This window comes from Talpa occidentalis, unplaced genomic scaffold, assembly GCF_014898055.3.
Source record: "Talpa occidentalis isolate TD23 unplaced genomic scaffold, MPIMG_talOcc4v2.1 talOcc4.11, whole genome shotgun sequence".
NCBI classification, from domain to species: Eukaryota; Metazoa; Chordata; class Mammalia; order Eulipotyphla; family Talpidae; genus Talpa; species Talpa occidentalis.
The window spans coordinates 30,257,358-30,276,619 of NW_023601104.1; the positions used below are offsets into that span (position 1 = coordinate 30,257,358).

Sequence of the window (19,262 nt, forward strand, 5' to 3'; positions counted from 1 at the left end):
TTTGAGATAATTTTAATCAAATACAAAGTGTGAGCTTTGTAGGGAAGCTGATTAGAGAACAAGTCAGCTGTAAAAGACCTGGGTCAATCACAAATGGGAACACTGATGATGTTATGTTCAGTAGATGATAAGAAGAAATTACTGGTGAATTCTTAAGTGTGATGATGCATTTTGGTTAATTCATCTCTTGAAGGTACACACAGAAATATTTACACATGAAACAATATGTCAGAAATTGTTTTAAAATAATCCAGTGATGGGAAAATATGTGGACGAAGTGATGATGGGTAAAAGATGGAACAAGACAGGATACAAGAGGATCATTTTTGAAGCTAGGCGATGGGGACATTATTTGTCATACTATTTTCTTTATGTGTGCTTAAAGTTTTCCATGGGGGGAATGCAGTTATGAAAAGCATCTGGCATGGAATAGGAGCTCAATAAACGAAGGTAGTTATTTAACAAAAAAACTGCACTTTAGAGAATAATTCACCTAGCACTTTAGAGAATAATTCATCTAAGAAGTGTGAAACAACTGTTTTTCACCAAGTCCGATGTCTGTGAGCCCAACTGGAGAGATGCTCAAAAATCACAAATGCTACTCACTGAAGGTGAATTTTTATTCCAAATGACTGTAATGTCTAAAAAGACAACAGCTAAAAACAGAAAACAAATCACTTAACTGGAAATTAGAAGATGATTCGTAAGAGAGCAGAGTGGGGAAGCAGCCTTGGCACTCTGACAACGGTTATAACCAAGAAAGCATAAAAATAATCAATATCTTTCTGACACACAATCTGAATGTGCAGCATTTACAACAAACAACATAAAAAACAAAGGAAGGAAGAAAGGAAAAGGATAGAAAAAAAATAAAACCCATAAAATCCCAAACCTCAGAAATTAACATTCACTTCAAAACACAGTGGTGGAGACTTCCGGTAGCAAAAGTTTCACAATTCTTAAAATGGAGTCTTCAAAAGTACATCTTCAAATCCAAAAGCTAAAAAAAACGAAGAGGGAGCAGTTACACTGGCTTAGAAGAGCTGCATCTGTGAGGAAGAAAACCATTAGTCCTTCTTCCAAACACAGTGATAGCTGGCCGGCCCGACAAAGCAGACAGAGGCCAACTGACGGGCATGTTACTGATTGTACGAGGACACGCGGGGCCACTCTGCAGCAGCAGCCAAAGCCACAGCTACTGCTCCTCCTCGCTGATGCCGAGATTGCTTTTCTGCACCTCGAGTTCCTCAGCACTGACCATTGACGGGTCAATGGCTGCATATTTGGTTCCACGGAATTGCAGCAAATGTATCTGCAGAAACACAGAAACTTTATTTTAATGAAGGCATGTAAATGTTTTATACTTGTAAAGTTACAGACTGGTATATGAGAAAAATTGGCAAACAGAGAAAAGCCAAAGGAAAAAAAAGTTTAAATGACAATTTGGGACCTTCATTCCTCACTTAATATAGACTTCTCCAAGTCCTTACAACTCTTCATGAGCACGAACATGGCGTCAAGCTGCTCCTTGAGAGGTATTTACCTTTTTGTCTGCTGCTTCCTATCTTTTGCTGTTCTAATACTGTAGGGAATGTCTTTACATCAAGTCTTTCTATATTTAGTTTACGTTTTTTTGTCACACGTGCATGGCAGGATCAAAGGATGTGACAGGTTTTTTAAGATTCTTGATACTTCTTGCCAAACTGCAAAACAACCATGTCTATGCTACTATTCTAATATCTATTGAAGTAGAGATTGAGGAGGCATTGTGTGTTTGGGTGTTGTTTTTTTTTTAGTGCGTTAGAATTAGATTAAGAAGTCATTTCCGGGGCCCTCGCTGGTGGCACAAGGGGTTAAGACGCAAGCTATGAAGCTATCTGCAGCCACTGCAGCATGAGTTCGATCCCCAGGCAAGGGAGATACCCACATGGCGCAGCAGACCTCTCCTGACTCGCCCAACTGCTCCCCTCAGCAGTGTATTTCAGTCGACCTGCCTGTTCTGTTCCCCACTCTGTTTCTGGTGAACCCTCTCACCCCTCAAACCTCTGGCCTGTACCCCAGCTCTTGTATGTATAAATAAATAAATCTTAAAAAAAAAAAAAAGTCACTTCCTGGGATTCAGATGGACCCCACTTGGGTTTTATGTCCTACTCTGATTTATTTTTACTGTGTCCAGGAGGTAAGGCCACATCACACCAATGGTATACAGTAGTGTGTGGCTGAGGGTCTGCATTTCTTAGAAAAGGGAGACTGTGCAGTCACTCGGGTATCTGTAATATGTCTGCTTGACTTGTCCTATGAATTACCAATGTAAACCACTTTTATAAAGTCAGTGCCTCCTTCTTAAAGAGAATTCTGTAGTTCTCTTACTCTGTCATTAAAAATAAAAAAGGTTATGGATCTCCCTGGTAGCACAGGGGTTAAAATCTCAGGGCTATTAAGCTATGGCCAGCCACTGTGACATGAGTTCAATGGCACAGCAGACCTCTCCTGTCTTGCTGCTGCTCCCCTCAGCAGTCTATTTCAGTCGATCTGGCTGTTCTGCTCTGCATTCTGTCTCTGGTGAATCCTCTCACCCCCAAACCTCTGGCCTACACCCCAGTTCTTATATGCATAAATAAATAAAAATAAAACCTTAAAAAAAACAAAACAAAACATTGTACACGTCTAACCACACACTTTGGGTAAAGTATTCTGGGGTCCATGCTCGGACTTACCTGTACATAAAGATTTACCTCTGCACTTCTACACAGGTATGGGAAATTGCCTCCTGTTTTAAGGTGAGCCCTCCGGGCATTAGGATACAGTTTGTACATTTCTTCTTTAGCTTCCATTGAAAGTGCACTCTGGTCAAACACCTTTTAAAAAACACAATGTGTCAGCAGTCTGGAGTTAAGGATTTGGGACATCTTTCAATGCCCATGCAAATTTATGTTTATACACTCTTGCAAAAGGTTTTTCAGAAAGTATTTTAAATCAAGAAGCAAAAACAAACATATAAGTAATGCATAATATATGTCCAATTTGCTAAAGCTTATGGGCAGCTTCCAGCGACCACATATCCATGTGGTGAGCACAACTTTGAAAGAAGGGCAGACAAAGCAAATGGAGTTTCTTGGGGACGAAATATTTCACCCAAACTATTGAAAAGCTTGCTCTGGATCATGGTAAATGTTGGACTGTACCAGCAATTATGGTGGTAAATTGTAAGAAATTACAGTTTATATGCTTGTAATGGATTATTTCTTGGCAAAAATCAATTCTTAAAAATACCACATTAGAGCCTCCCCGGTGGTGCAGCCTTTGAGCGCTGGGTTGCAAAGCTGCCCGCAGCCTCTGCGGCGCCAGTTCGATCCCCAGCTGCTCCCCGGCCACCGGAGGAGGGTCCCACATGGCGCGCAGACCTCTCCTGCCACCCGCTGCTCCCCTCAGCAGTGTACTTCGGTCCTTCTGCCTGCTCTGCTCCCCGCTCTGGCTCTAGAGAATTCTCTCACCCTCCCGCATTTCTGACTGTACCCAGTGCTTGTATAAATAAATAAATAAATAAATCTTAAAACAAAACAAAAAAAACCCTCTCATTTAAAAAAAAAAAACCACATTAGTTGAATTTAGAAATAACTCCAAGGCAAAATAAAGTAGTTATGTGATTAAAATAAAAAGTATTTCACATCCCTTAGGATAATCAGTATTTAAAAATAACCAAACCAGGAAACAAGAAGTGTTGGTGAGGGTATGGAGACAGTGGAGCACTGCACATACCTGGTGGGTATGTGGGAATTTAAAATGGTACAGCCACTATGGAAGACTATTTGGCAGCTCCTCAAAAAGTTAAACATAGAGTGCCTCCCTGGTGGTGCAAGGGGTTGAGATGCAACCTATGAAGCTATCTACAGCCACTGCAGCACAAGTTTGATCACCGGCCATGTAGGAGCTACCCACATGGCTCAGCAGACCTCTCCTGACTCGCCCGCTGCTCCCCTCAGCAGTGCATTTCAGTCAATCTGCCTGTTTTGTTCCCCACTCTGTCTCTGGTGAATCCTCTCACCACCCACACCTCTGGCCTGTACCCCAGCTCTTGTATGCATAAATAAATAAATCTTTAAAAAAAAAGTTAAACATTGAATTACTCTGTGACCCAACAACTCCACTAGTGGGTATACACTACTCCAAAGAAAGAAAGAAGGACCTCAAACTCAAGAATTGAAAGCAGGCATTTGCCTCTCTATGCTCACAGCAGCATTATTCACAAGCTGGAAACAATCCCAAGTGTCCATCAACAGATGAATGGATAAGCAAAATACGGTGTATACACCAATGGAATATTATTCAGTCTTAAAAGGAAATGACATTTTAACATGCTATAACATTCATGAACCTTAAAAATATACCCTAAGCAAGACAAGCCAGAGACAAAAGGATACATATTGTATGATTTCCCTTATTGAGGAATAAAATAGGCAACTTCATAGGGGCAAAAAGTAGAACAGAGCTGACAGGGGCTGAGGGGAGAAGGAAAGGGGAATTGTTGCTTAAAGGGTATGGAGTTTCAGTTTTGGATGATGAAAAGTTCTGTAAATGGACAATGGTTGCACAACACTGTAAATGTACTTCATGCTATCGAACTGTGTATTTAAAAACAGTTAAAATGGTGAATTGGCAAAAATTGAGGTAACATTGATTTATAACATTATCTAAGTTTCAGGTGTACTACATTATAATTTGATATCTTTACTATAGCATGCTAAAATGGTGTTTTTTATTATGTATATTTTATCACAATTAAAAATTGTACTGATTAGACTTTGTGGAAGTCTTGCTTCTCTGATTCATAAGGCACTTTCTCTTTGGTGCCTAGATAAGTCATAGCTAAGTGCAATATTTGTTGGTGAAAACAGCCAAAAATACACCAGAAGGATAGAACCATTGTGTTGGTTTTAAATTTATTTTGATTTTAATGGTGTTATTCCTGTGAGGAAGAATACAGGATAAGCAATAAGGATATTTTGGAATTGAGAAAGCTGGTAAATTAAAAAAAAAAAAAACATTCAAGACAGCATTTAAAAAGACACTGAAAAATTATAAAATAATTATGAGGAAGGTCCTGCCATATACATTTAAAAAGGCAAAGCATCTATTTTACTTAAAAGGAAGCTTACATCCATAATGGTTACAGGGATGTCCCGAATTTTATGAGGTTCCACATAAGAATTCTGACAATTTAGGGTAAGTCTTGAAGCCAGTTCACTCTGACCCAAACTTTCAAGCTGCAGAAAGAAATACAGGTAAAGTATTTGAATTAATTTATATTAAATTTAATTTACATTAAATTTAATTTACATTAAATCCACAGATTTACAAAGATGCTTATAAAGGTGATATCATGTATGGTATGGCCAGAAAGGACACCGATGAGGAAACAGTGTATTTGAGAGACCATAAATTGTGCCTCTCCAGTGATGACATTGCTATATTCTGGGAACTTGACCTTCTGACGGAGGTGCCTCTGCAACCAGGTGCCTGTGGACAATGAGCCAATTCCTGAAGCTTGAAGGTGATGTATAAGCATTTACAAGATCTTCGGTGAAAGAGATCTCAGAAAAATCATCTAGCTCCACAGTTCCTATATGTATGTCCATAGTCCTATTGTATGAGAATCACCTTAGGGAGCTTCAAAAGGGGTGAGGCAAAAAATATAGATTCCTATGCCCCAAGCCCAGGAATTCCAGTCCATGGTCTGGTGTGAGGGATCTATATTTTTAAAAGTTTCCCCAAGGGATTGTGATGAATGGCTGTTTTGGGAAGCACTAAAGCAGTCACGCATTTACCAGCAAGGTGTCTATTTGGATTTATTAAATTAATATAGGAGACTGCTTAAGCAAACACCTCTAGTACATACTTGATGAGGCAGATATATCTCCAGGAATCAAGCAGACATGAACATTCTTAGCACAAGGTGTCCCCACCCCAATGTTATGATCCTTACCCTGTCCACCATGAAATCAATGGCATCAGCCATCATAGGGTCCACTGGGCCAGAAGAAAAGTTTCCAAGAACTATTTTTTTTAGCATAAATGATGGCATCAGCCAAAAGCTGTAAAACAAAAACTTAATAAATTTAAACTTCTAAGACTACACACAAATGGCAAATATTCATTCAGTGTGGAAGCTGTGTATTAGCTTGGTAGTTGGGACCTAGAGATAAAAGGTCCCTTTCTTCAAAAAGCTAGTTTTGAAGACTTTTAGTTTTAATATACACTTTCCCAAGTTTCAAAAATGTTTTCATGTAATATGATCAAACTTTTATTTAAGGATGTAGAATAATTATAAGTGATATTTGAAAATACCTTTACTAAAGCAGACATTCTGATGATTCAAGATTTCATTTTTTCTAATTTGCCTTATTCCCAGAGTTAAGTTATTTCCCTTGAAAAACTGACACGTCAGAAGTCAGCCTGTAGTTTTAAATTACCTTTTGATTGATATTCCAAACAGATTTCAAAATGAGTTTTTGTACCTCCCTAAGTTTGCTATTCTTAGATTCGATTGGGCTAAGTCATGGGAATTCAGTCTTTATGGATGTGACCTTTAGTTGACAATCATTCCATTAATCATGAGTGTTAATTTTCCTCACAGGACCAACCACTTTTTAGTTACCTCTCTATATTCTCATCCTGCCCCCCATAGCTTTCTTATCATCTAAAGGTGATGAAGTCTGTTTGCTCTGTGAGGGGTGGGCACTGCTGGCTTTGTTTGTTCCTGCAGTTTCAGTGTGTGGCACACAGTAAGCAATCAGACATTTGATAAAAAGTAGCTGATAATCAAGAACACAAAAAAAGTGGAGACAGTGTTGGCTTCTGATGATTGAAACAGCATTTAAAATCATCAAAAATAATCAATGAGCTTTAGTGCATCATCTGGACACAAAGTATTTGATGCTAATGTATTGAAAAATTGCTACCTAAATGCTCAGTAAACTACTGAGATAATATCAGCACAGGTTTTAAAAAATATCAGAATGCAATCTTAAGTAGATGTGGAAACAATGCTTACCTATAACATTATTTGAAAACCAACCTGACCAGACAGGTATGCTTAATGACTGGATTTTTTTAGGGTAAAACCTAGTCTTGCTAGCAATGAAAGAAATGCATGTTTTATCAGCTTTAAGTACAATGAGATACCTATCAAGCAAATTGAAATGATAAAATCACAAAGAGATGGCTCAGAGGTAGCATCTAGTTGTCCCACAAAGCATTCCACCACTTCCATCGTTCTGAAAAGCAGACTAACATTAAGTGTCATGATGTCAGAACACCTGCTGACAGACTAAATGCCCTAGTCTTTTCTATTTGGGGGGAAATACTTCAAGGGAAAAACCCAGAAACAAAGTAAAAAAGTAATCTGCACATGATTACAGAACACAATGAAAAATGGGGACATGTCGTGACCTCCCTGGTGGGTCAGGGGTTAAAGTCTCAGCACTATCAAGCTATCTCCAGTCACTGCAGCCATGAATTTGATCCCCCATCAGGGAGTTGACCCATAGCAGACCTCTCCTGTCTTGCCGGCTGCTCCCCTCCGGAGTGTATTTTAGTAGATTTGCCTGTTCTGCTCCTCACTCTGTCTCTGGTGAATCCTCTCACTCCACACACCTATGGCCTACACCCCAGTTCTTGTATACATAAATAAATAAAAATAAATCTTTTAAAAAAGGGGGGAAATGTCAAATGCCTAAAGAAACTGTCAGGTAATACACACAACTGTACATACAAAATAAGAAGTGGAACAGGCAGAGTACTTTATTAGTTGTATATGCACTGTAAACACACATGAATGTATATTGAACAAAGCTAAACAATAATTTAGAGTAATAGAAACAGCTGGACTCTGAGTTTATGTGATTCTTTTCTTTTGAAAGGTGACTGTTTCTAATTTTAAAAGCAGGGTGGTTTCAGAAGACAGAAGTAGATATTGACCCCACCCCATCCTATTGCACTGAAAAAAAAAAACCCAAAAGCCAATGTTTTAAAATTCCACTGTATAAAAATAAGAAGAATTTTGGTCAAATTGTTTATGTTCTTACCTGTTTGCAGTCCAAGTTTGGTTGAAGATTGAGGTGTCACTGAAGGAATTGCAGAGGATGAGGGACTGAACTCTGGGAGATTTGTGAGTATATTCAGCAAATTTCTGGGCCAAAAAGCCTCCCAAAGAAGCCCCAAAAAGATGAACCTAGAGGTAACAAACACAAGGAGGATGCTAAAACAATGCTCAAACCTGAATGTAAGTATTAAAAAATTGTTTTTAATATCATTAAACACAGAATATCATGTCATCACCGGCCAATAGACTAAAATCTCTACAACAATTAGAGATTTAAGAAATATGGTACTTATGTGCAATTTATACACCCTCCAAAGAAAGCAATACAATTGTGCATATAAATTATACAAGTTGAAAAATATTATTTACAGAAAATGAAACCACTAGGCAGTTTATGTTTAAGAAAAATATGCTGCAATAAGTCTATTCCCAGGCACGTATACTTGGATTCATACATTTTAATGAAAACATATGCCCACACAAGAACTTGAATGTTCATGTTCAGGCAGCGTTATTCAAATAGCCAGATAATGGAAACAATCCAGATGTGCTCCACTGATGAATGGATAAATAAAATGCGATCTAGCCATACAATGGATATAATTTGACAATAAGAATGACGTGCTATCCATGTTGTGACACAGGATGACCCTTAAAAGACAACACTAAGGGTGGAGGGCAGGGAAAGAAGGGATTGGGGTCAAAATAAGGGGGTTGTAATTGTATGGGGAATATAAAAATATAAAAAAAAAGAACACTAAGTGAAAGAAGCCACAAAAGACCACATCTTGTATGATTCTAGTTATAAAAACAAGTCCGAATAAGCAGATCCCCTGAGACAGAAAGTAGATTAGGTTACCCAGGAAGGGGGACTGCTAAGAGGTATAAAGTTTCCTTCTGGGATGAAAAAACATTCTAAAATTTATATATCTATGAATATATTAAGAGCCATAAGTTATATGCTTTAAAAGACTGAATTGCATGGTAAGTGAATTGCATGAAAAAATTTGAAGATGGACAACAGCAGGCTTTACAATGTAAATGTATTAAAATCACATATAAGGAAGCAGTTTCAGGGTACTCACTTTATCTAATTGTAAATGATCTAAAAGTTTCCTGAATCCATCACAGAATTCAAGATGGTCCCAATAAACTGGATATTGCAGCTGAAATAATAACAATTATTTTATTATTTTAAAACCTATAAAATTAAATGCAACTCATAACAGCTGAAAACATTTGGACTCACATAACAGCATTTCTCATTTGTTCAAGCTCTGCTCCTTATTCAAAATATCTGAAGATAAGTTCTTACCTCTCCTAAATGTCATAATTCACATTTTACCTAACAGACCAATTGAAAAAGAATAAAAAGCCCTTTGTAGTCATAGTATATGAATACCAATTTCTTTTCCAAATAGCTGAGAAACTCTGAGGCTCCAGGGTAAACAGAGGAGAAGCCACCCAAGACAAGAAGAAATGTTTTCCCTTAAATTCAATTTCATCTTGAATTATGGCTCAGGAGAACTAGAAATAACACCTGTTCTAAGGAGAACTTCCTCTTTTTTTGGTAGCATTTCTTTAAGGGAGTAGTCAATAAAATTGTTTCTCTCCTTTTAATTGACTTAGTCATTCTAACTGATTTCTTGTACTTTTATTGGTGACCAAAAAAGTCAGGTGCTTCACTCATAAGTAGCCCATTAATGTTGACAATGATGAGGAAAAAGAAATACAAGTCATTACCTCATTTCCAAGGAACTCAGGCTGGTCACCTAAGAATTACTTTAATATATGTACTCTTCAAATTCTTGAAGAATGTAATTCTTGAGAATGAAAGAATTCTTTAATATATATAAGACCTATCTGACAGATTTGTTTTAAGTACTTAGGTTCATTTTGACCTTGACAAATTATTGGAATAAGTATTACCAATGTAAATTCCTTTTGTATGCTTTTACATATAAATTACAGCATAATTCCAGATTTGATGTAATGTGTTACTTTTACCATCAAAATTTCCATTTTTGGATAAGATTTCACTATTTTGACACAGGATGGGGAACAGTCACCCTAGCAAAATAAATTTGAGGATTTGAGTCAGATGATAGCGTAATGGAAAGAAGATATTTTAATAAGAATCTTACTTTCATTTAAAATATCTGTGACTCACACATTAAAAAAAGGAAAACAATACCTTACTGCAAGAAAAAAATGTACCCATTACTATAATTGATCAGAAACAGATGCATAAAAAACAAAAATGTGAGCCTGAATTCTAATGTTCACTCAGTTATACTTACAGCTATAACCCGGTAACCCCATCCAGTCAGAGCCAAAATCTGCCGGAAAAATACATCTGCAGTTCCGCTGACAGGGGGAAGAAATATGAGTGGGCACCTGATATTTCTGGGGCCTGCATCATAGAGTGACCATATCTTACTATCATCATCATCCACGATAATCTGGAGGGAAAGTTGTAAGAAAAAAAATAGAAATGGATTTGGTTTTCACATTGTTACTTCACACTATAATCTCACCAATAACTTGAACACCACTGGCTGGTTTGTTACAAGGTATAAACCTTGGGAATAAACCTACACTAGTAGATATAATAAACTGCCTTGGTCTCAGTGCTAAGAAAGTATTTCACAGAATTGCTTTATGTTCTTCCAAAGAACTGCTTTTTCTATTAGTTTTACATTTTCCTTTCCATCCATGATTATATGAGGTCTATTTTATTTACCATTAAACACTAAACTCTGTACTTGGCATTTTCTTTCGTGTGTGTGTGCACACGCATGTGGGCAGTTTGCAGTCATTCCCCAGTGAGGTCCCAGAGGCCTGGCTGGGGTTGGCAGGGTCAGAGTATTCAGGACTCTAGGGGAAGTAAGGCAAGAGGCTCTAGAGAGAAATTGCATACAGATGGTGTCACTCAGGAGATGCTTCAGGCATCTGACAGAAACCAAGCCTCTGAGGGGAAGCTGTGGACTAGAGAGGAGGAATGAGGCAGGTGTGGGTATCACAATCCCAAGAGAATTCTTCTTGGGTGTAGGGAGTTTGAACAGAGAAAAATTGGCTTTTGTGGGAGAAAGGTGTAAGAGGAGTAATATCATCAGAAATCTGCCTAATTCAGTTATCCAACACGGGATAAAGAGGAGCATTAAATGCACTGAGGCAGTCAAGTGCTCAGTACAGGGTCTGGCAGATATTCAGGGTTCAGTAAGTGCTAGTTATTAGTATTGTTCACTGAGTGATAGTTTAATTTTTATTTTCTTTGACTAACTTTGATGGTATTTAGAAAAGTACATTAACTGCTTGAAATTTTTCCAATGCAAATTAATATCTATGCTATTTTTATATTAAAAGGTTATTTTCCCAGAGGGCCGACTGGCAGTACTGTGACCATTGGTATCACAATGGGTGGCAGCACCCCAACCAGGTCACTGGTGTCACCAGGAACATCTGGGGCAAGGCAAAGTCCAGAGGACCCAGCAATTCCCTTCTGGCCTTCCCCAGGTTATTATTATTGTCACAGTGGTGATAATAATATCCCATGTTCATGTTCTGACCCACCCACATTTTTGCTTTTCATGTTTTTTTTGTATGATTATGCTAAAAATCTCTTAATGGCCTTTGACAGTGAACACAGTAAATTCCAGTCTTGTAGCTAATATAGTTCCTCTGAGATAAGATGTTCAGATCGTAAATTTTCTAGGAAATTATTTCAATAATCCATTTTGGAAGAAAAGTAATTAAAAATGCTATGTTCTGAATAGAAACCATAAATACTTAGAAAGGTTTATCACAGCAACTTTCTCAGAGTTCTTTGAATGGCAATTTTGTCAGAATTCCTTCAGAAGACACACTCTGGTTGACAATTTAAAATCTAGCATCACAAAATTTCAAGAAACTTATGACCGTGGAAGAAACTGGCTTGGAGAAAATCACACCAATGAAACTACTTCCTGTAACTACTTCTAGGAATATTTAGATAAATTTGAGTTGTTTGGATTGGTGATCAGCTTGCTAAGAGAATGAATCCATCAGGAGTAGCTCACATGAGTTACTGAGGGGGTGAGACAAGACAGAGGGGCCCCAGTGGCCAATTCTCCTTTAGGCATGGTCAGTGAGGGGCAGTGAGGAGCAAGGAAGGCTCCCTTTGCAAGAGCCAAACACTCCTGACTTGGAAGCCACAGTGATTTGATTTTAATCCATGTTAACTTTCATGACCTTTGACTTTTTCATCTGTGAAATGGCCACACCACTACACACTTAAACTGTTGAAAGAATGAAATAAGGTATCTGAGAACTTGCTATAACAGTATCAGGTATACTGCAGGTATTTTGTTTATACTAGGAGAATTGTGTCCCAAATTCTTTGTGGAGAAGATTTTGTTGTTTATTCAAACTTGCATGATACTTCCGCAACTGTCCACCCGGACAAAAATGATTATAAGAGAGATACAGGTGGTCTCATATTGTAGTACTCTAATACTTCCCGGAGAGGGTCAGCAAAGACCTTACTCTATGATTTAACAATCTTTGTCTAGAATGCTCCACAAACATTTGGCATTAACATGGGACTCAGAGTCAGTAGTCACACTTCAATATAAGAGCTGTTTTTAGACATTCCTAATTCCCTGAATTGGACAATAGCAGAGTAAGTATATTTTTGCAAAAAGAGAACCTATAATGTGATCCACTGTAAATCTTAAATCTGAGGAACAGAAAAATGCTTTACAGTGGGTATAAATGTTGAACCTTTTTAGGCTGGCTTATTTGCAAGAGATCTGGTCAATGTCAACATTGGAAGTCTCATCTGCAATGTAGGGGCTGGTGGACCTGCCCCTACAGGTGGTCCTGCTCCTTCTACTGCTGCTACTCCAGCTGAGGATGAGAAAGAAGAAGCAAAGAAAGAAGAATCTGAGGATGAATCTGATGATGACATGGGCTTTGGTCTTTTTGACGAAACCTGTTATAACAGGTTCAATGAAAAGCTGAACTCTTAAGAGAAAATGAAAAAAGTTTTATGATGGAATCTGACTGCACACACACACAAACACACACATATACATACATGTGTGCAGTCAAATTCCAGTATAAAGATTCTATTTTTTTAAAGATTTATTTATTTATGTATACAAGAACTGGGGTGTAAGCCAGAGGTACAGGAGGTGAAAGGATTCAACAGAGACAGAATAGGGAGCAGAATAAACAGATCTACTGAAATACACTGCTGAGGGGAGCAGCGGGTGAGACAGGAGAGGTCTGCTGCACCATGTGGGTTGCTCCTTGGCCTATTATATGTATTTATGTCTCTATACGTTTCTTGTAAGTATAGAGAGGAAGTACATATTCCTGCTTGCTTGACTATGTAAAAGCAATGGTCATTATATTGGCCTTACTCTTGAATGAGTCTCAGAAGTTGACTGCACTTTACAGGGACAGGGTGAACTTTTATCATCTGTAACCTACGGTCATGTACTTGGCAGTTTACTCTCAAAGACTACTAAGGCATAACATTTAAGTCACACACAAAAAAACAATACAAGCTTTAGCAAATAAGAGGTGCAGTAAGAGCATACATACCTTTTTAAGGGGAACTGTACTTCTAAACCAGTTATAATCAGGAGAGACTTTAATCTCTCCCATGATTAGCTGAAATGGAGGTTAACCCTGAAATAAAAGCATGTGATGTTTCATGTCAAGAACTTATGTTTACATCAGAACTAAAGGTAGAGTCTGGTCTAGTTACACAAACAATATTTTATAGAGTAAAACCAAAGAAATGGTTTTTAAATTCTACCTTGGGTTATTTTACCTTGTCTACTTAAACCACAGAAAACAATTTGGTGCAATCCTATAGTTGTAGAGCAGAAAGGGGCCCTGAGAGGTAATTATTGCAAACCCCGTAGTTCCTCCAGAAGAGGAATCTGGTCTAGAAAATTTAAATGACTTACCCGAGACCCCATGGCTAGTGCAGAGCTAGGAGCAGTCACAGGACAGTTTTCTCTGACTTCAGACTGCCTGCCCTACTTAAATGATTCCAAACTGCTATACCATCACCTTCTTTTGACAGAATCTTAAAAATCTATTTGAATAAAGAAGTTCCCATCTGACAGAATTAGAAGGAATCGCCCACACTAGAGAAAGGAGTTAATGTAAGCCTGCGTCCTGACCAATTCACAAAATGGCCCAAATCTAACTCCAATAGAACTTAACTCCAGGTCCTCACACATAGTTATTAATGCAAAATACAGGAAAACTTGCTGTTCGTACCAATGTGACTGAAAGCTAACTAATGTCCTCTGAAAGATCTATAAGATGCTGGAGTAGACTTAAAGGCACCACAAACAGTAAGCAAACAAAACATGTGCCTTTAGAAAAAAGTGTGTAGTTTTCTGTTGTGAGATTAGAGATTTTTAACTTTTATAGCTCTGTGACCTTGGGAAAGTTACTGACCTGATTTGGGATTGCTTTCTCATCTATGACTATTTCACTACTGTATGTTCAAAGTCTAGTACACAACAGACATTATCTGTGGCTTAAATGAATGGTTATGTCCTAGGGAGACTGAATTAGGCAATCTCTCTAACCCTGGCATCTATAAGTGCTGAACTGGTTGAGCATCTTCAATGTAAAAGCTCTCTTTGCTCAGGCATCTATGTTATATCATAACAGGAACCTGAAATTATAGTTCCTTGTTGCAGATTCTCATTGACAAATGAGGAACTTTCACCCACTGGGTTGCAAGGATTCAATATAGTCCTCCACCCAACCTTGGATTTCCAAGCAAGGCTAGATGAATTTGAGACTCTAGGACTTAACTCCTGGGATACTAAACTGTCCTGTTAGAGGGGGTTCTCTGGACTAACCAGGAGCAGAAGATGGAACACTACGTCACTAGAACACTTTTTTGACCCTTCAGATCTGCTCCCTACGAATACAGGGCACTCAGCAGTGTCAACTGTTACATCACCCTTGGGAGGTTACTAAACTAAAACCTTGATCTTTTACAAGGCTAAAATGATACTTTTAGAAAAGTTTGTTAAAATCATAAGTTGCTTTAAAGTATCAAGAAAATCATCAGCCAGTATAATGCTGACAATCAATGTGCACAGATGTAGTTATTATTTGCATTGAAATCAAGAAAATCACCCTTTGTACGTCTATTTTCTCTTAACAAATATTAAAAAGCTAAAAAAAATCTAAGCCATCTGAACTGTACAGCCCTTTTCTAAGCTGGTTATTACTTTTAATGAAAAACAACTAGCACATACGGTTAATTCTGGAACATTTTTTACCTAGACATACTTGAAATATTCCTTATCATCTAAATACTTTATGATGGAAACATTTATTTTCTAGGTTTACATTACTATAAACAATTATTCCATAGGAGGAAATATCAAAAACATGTTTAGCAAATAACATTTCAACAAATTTATAAAACATCTTGGCTAAAGTCAGAAAGTCTGCTCCTAGATTCACCAAATTTAGGATAAAATTATTCATGGTTTTAGAATCAGTTGCAATGTACAAACCAAACTACCATACACATTCACATCATACGCAAACACACACATTCACAGTTATCCACTTCTTCCCACAGCAGTAAGTAGAAAGAGGTTTCTTACCACAGTCCTCAGTATTAGTCACAACTATCTTATAACATTTTATAACTAATCTTGCTGGATGGAGAGATTCCACCCAACTGTGGAATTTTTGTGGAGACAAGTGATTTTAACACTTGTGCTAGTTTGGCAGTACATAAAAGGTAGAACAGACAGCAAATGTTGCATCTGACCAACTGACGTCTATGTGGGGGGAAAAAAAATCTCGTTGCAGCAAAGGGGAAGCAGCTGTGAGTGGCATGAAAAGGAAATTTGTTCTCCTAGCTCTTTCATCCACGAAAGGGGTATACTTTTCTAAGTCACAAGAGAAACATTCTCTATGTGGCCAAGGTGAACTGAGATTGTGACTAAACCAGTCAGAATTAGCTAAGAATGTGGACCATGAGCTCAAATCAACACTGATTTGATCTCTCATGATTCAACTCTTCGTAAAACAAAAGTACCTGTTCATGCTGGTGGGAAAAGGACCACAGAGATCAGACTTAATCTTGCCTAAAAAAAACTCCCCCTTGGGGCATGCCTCAGAATCTAGTCCTGCTAGGTTTCTGGTTCATGTATTGCTTAACAATAAAACTGCCAGCTGTGAGTGTGCACCAAGAGTTACTTGCACTCATCTCTTGAGGTTTCAACAGAAATTGCCAGTTTACATTGAATGTAAACTTTACAGATGTTTAAGTGGCAAAACCAGCTTAACTAGTCAGAGATTTCTGACCCTTTATCACAATCTATAGTTGATGAACATATGGACAGCCTGTGATTATTATTAATACCAGCAATAACAAATTATCAGAACCTAAGAGTCTCTAAGTGATGACTGGCTTTTAAATGCAAGTTCCCATACCAAATCACACCAGAACATAGCTGTCCTTTTTTTCAGATCTCTTCAGGGGAAGGTTTGTCCCTTTTTTCTTCAAGAACTTATTCCATTATGTTCTAAACCTCCTGGGAGGAAAAGCTGCCTACTTGACATTTCTCCTGTGACACCTCATCATGTACTCTGCCTCAGTATAAAAGCTTTTGGAAATTTGCACACAGCTATTAAGTTACTCTCCAGTCTCTTGAATCTTTGTGCCATCAGGAGCTGAAATATTGTAGGTGGAGACAAAGCAGCAGCTTAAATGCAGAACTTTTAACTCCCTACGAAAAGGAGAAGAGGATAAGCGAGACAGTCTAGTCCTGCTACTTCCTCACCTCCCCATTCATAAGTCTCACACTTGGTGGGTACTCGGCAATGACAAAGACATCTGCCACTTTCGGGCTGAGATGCAATCTCCAAAATGACTGGCCTTTGCCCAGAGTTCTTAAAAGTTTACTGAAAACCATGTTACTGAGATACAGTTGTGGGATTACAGGAGGATGTCCTAATCAACACCTCCTACCGCTGGTGACACACACACTGTCCCCACCCTCACCAATCTCACCGGTTGTGACAGTCTCATAAGGCAGGGTCACAGGCACTGGCCATTCCCATGAATATAGATTCGAACACACACACACACACACACACACACACACACACACACACGCGCGCGCGGTCATGTGATCACGTGCACGGTCACATGGATCGGCCCACTCGGGGCCACACCGACAAAGTGGCACAGAGAGAGGCAGCCGCGCACACTACTTACACACCCACCTGCAACTCCAGACACCTCACACATCCGCACCGCTGCGTCTTAGGGCCTGACACACCCCTACCTGCCGTGGCCGCCCCCTTGTCCCTTCCTTTCTCCCCTGGGTGGCTCTTCCCTCCAGTAGAGGCGCGGGCCAGGGAGGCTGCAGGGCCGGGGTCTGGCTGGCGGCCGCCGCGCTCAGGACCGGCAGGCGCCGCGGGCCGGGGGGGCGCGCTGGAGGGCCGGCCTCCGAGAGGCGGGGCGCGCGGCCAAGCGAGCCGGGGCCGCCGCGCTCCCTCCTCCAGAACCGTCTGTGCAGCGGGCACGAGCCTCGCGCTTCCGGGTTCAGAAGGGGCGGGGTCACGTCATGAGGAAGGGGCGGGGCTGCGTGAGTCGAGCGGTCACCATGGTGACGGGGCGAGTCGGAGGCCAGGACGAGGGACTCCCCGCGCTCTCGCTTCTTGGTGTGGGATGGGGAGCCTTCGTCTGCCTTGGAGGTGGCGGCGGGGTCTTGGAATTGTCTCTAGATCAGCTGTAGGTCACCTGTCTGACGTGGGCACCGAGGAAAGGTGGTAGGGGTGGAAGGAGGGGCCTCCTCGCCCCTTGGAACCTGCCTCTGCCACTAGTTCGTATCCTCTTGAGAAAAGTTGGTGCCTGTGGTTTTCAGCAGTGTCACGTTTTGAGGGGACCCCTCTGGGTTCCATGTTTTGGTGAACAGGACTTTGTATACTCTCTTTTCTTGGCATGTTTTCCTTTTGTTACAACCACAGACGCGCCCCATAGTCCTGCTCTGCAATACTCCCACCTCCCTCGTGCTGTGTGGATGTTCTGAGGATCTCTCCCAGGGAACCTGCGGAGCAACTTCATCACTTTCACTTAAGGAAATAGAGAGTGGCAATAAACTTACAATCTGTATTTTTAGCAAGCTGTTGCAGAGGTGACGACATTCTCTTTCAGTGAAATATTTGCAGGTTGAATAATGTAATAAGGTTGAATGACTTGGAAATCCCCTTGTTTAAAGTTTTTTAGTGATCCTGCAACTGGGTCCTGTTGAAAGTGACTCTCCCTAATCCGTCTGAGGAAGACTTGTATCCTGTTTAAAGGCCTTTGTATTTTGCCCTTACCTAGGTAACTGTGGGATTAAGGTCAAAGAGGAATCTGAGTAAGTTGCAGTTATGATCGCTGCCCTTCTGCCTAGGAAACATGAGTCCCAGTTTAGATTTTGGACAAATCCCAAAAACATTTCCCATGAGCATAGTAAAACGTTGGCCTTTTTCCTCCCAAGTCACTGGGAATTCATATCAGTCACGGGGAATAATTTTTTATTATAGGCACTACATAAGTATTTAGGGAATGTTTCCACAGAAGAGTTTTAACTTTTGGGCTTTCCCCCCCCACGTTTGAAAGTTTAATGAATGGAATAGTTGGTAAGTCATTGACTGTATGTAAAAAACCATTGTGGGTCTACATATTACATTATTTATCCATCTCCTAGGCTGGGCACTTTCACGTAAAGGAGGAGGAAGAGAGTAATCCAGCCAGTGCTTTAGCAATGATCTGATTTTAATAGGTACTAAGTATATAGTGAATGAATTAATGAGTAAGTTATTCTATCCACATGTATTCCTAAAGTTTTATTCCTCAGATCTCACATTCCCAGACCTCTCTATTAACAACCCTAGTGAGACTTAAGTATGGATGTGTTCAAATATATTAAAAGTTCTTATTCTGTTAGTTTGGTAATAATTTTTGACTTGACGATTAAAGATGAAAAATGATCTCACTATATATATATGTTTTGCTACATTGATAGATTACATTGTAAAAGAACAAACCCCAAAAAACAAATGTTTTGTTTCCCTTAGAAGGGACCTCAGGGCCATGTGTGGCTCCTCAGTTGTTCTGTAACACATG

The 19,262-nt window shown here is 39.4% G+C and overlaps 1 protein-coding gene across 3 annotated transcripts; it reads right to left on the minus strand.

Moving 5' to 3' along the window:
* Nucleotides 1-602: 602 nt before the first annotated feature.
* SPG21 (SPG21 abhydrolase domain containing, maspardin) lies at nucleotides 603-17,473 on the minus strand. Of its 3 annotated transcripts, none has more exons than XM_037502717.2 (9): nucleotides 17,434-17,473; nucleotides 13,691-13,777; nucleotides 10,402-10,563; nucleotides 9,187-9,267; nucleotides 8,085-8,230; nucleotides 5,984-6,092; nucleotides 5,157-5,264; nucleotides 2,718-2,858; nucleotides 603-1,312 (listed from the first exon to the last, which is right to left on the minus strand). In XM_037502717.2, the coding sequence occupies exons 2-9, from the start codon at nucleotides 13,751-13,753 to the stop codon at nucleotides 1,196-1,198; spliced, it is 927 nt and encodes a 308-aa protein (XP_037358614.1). In that variant the 5' UTR covers nucleotides 13,754-13,777; nucleotides 17,434-17,473; the 3' UTR covers nucleotides 603-1,195. The 3 variants fall into 3 exon arrangements, with proteins under 3 accessions (XP_037358614.1, XP_037358615.1, XP_054544070.1); XM_037502718.1 differs by lacking the exon at nucleotides 17,434-17,473 and adding an exon at nucleotides 17,372-17,424; XM_054688095.1 differs by lacking the exon at nucleotides 17,434-17,473 and adding an exon at nucleotides 17,157-17,353.
* Between the last annotated feature and the right edge of the window lie 1,789 nt (nucleotides 17,474-19,262).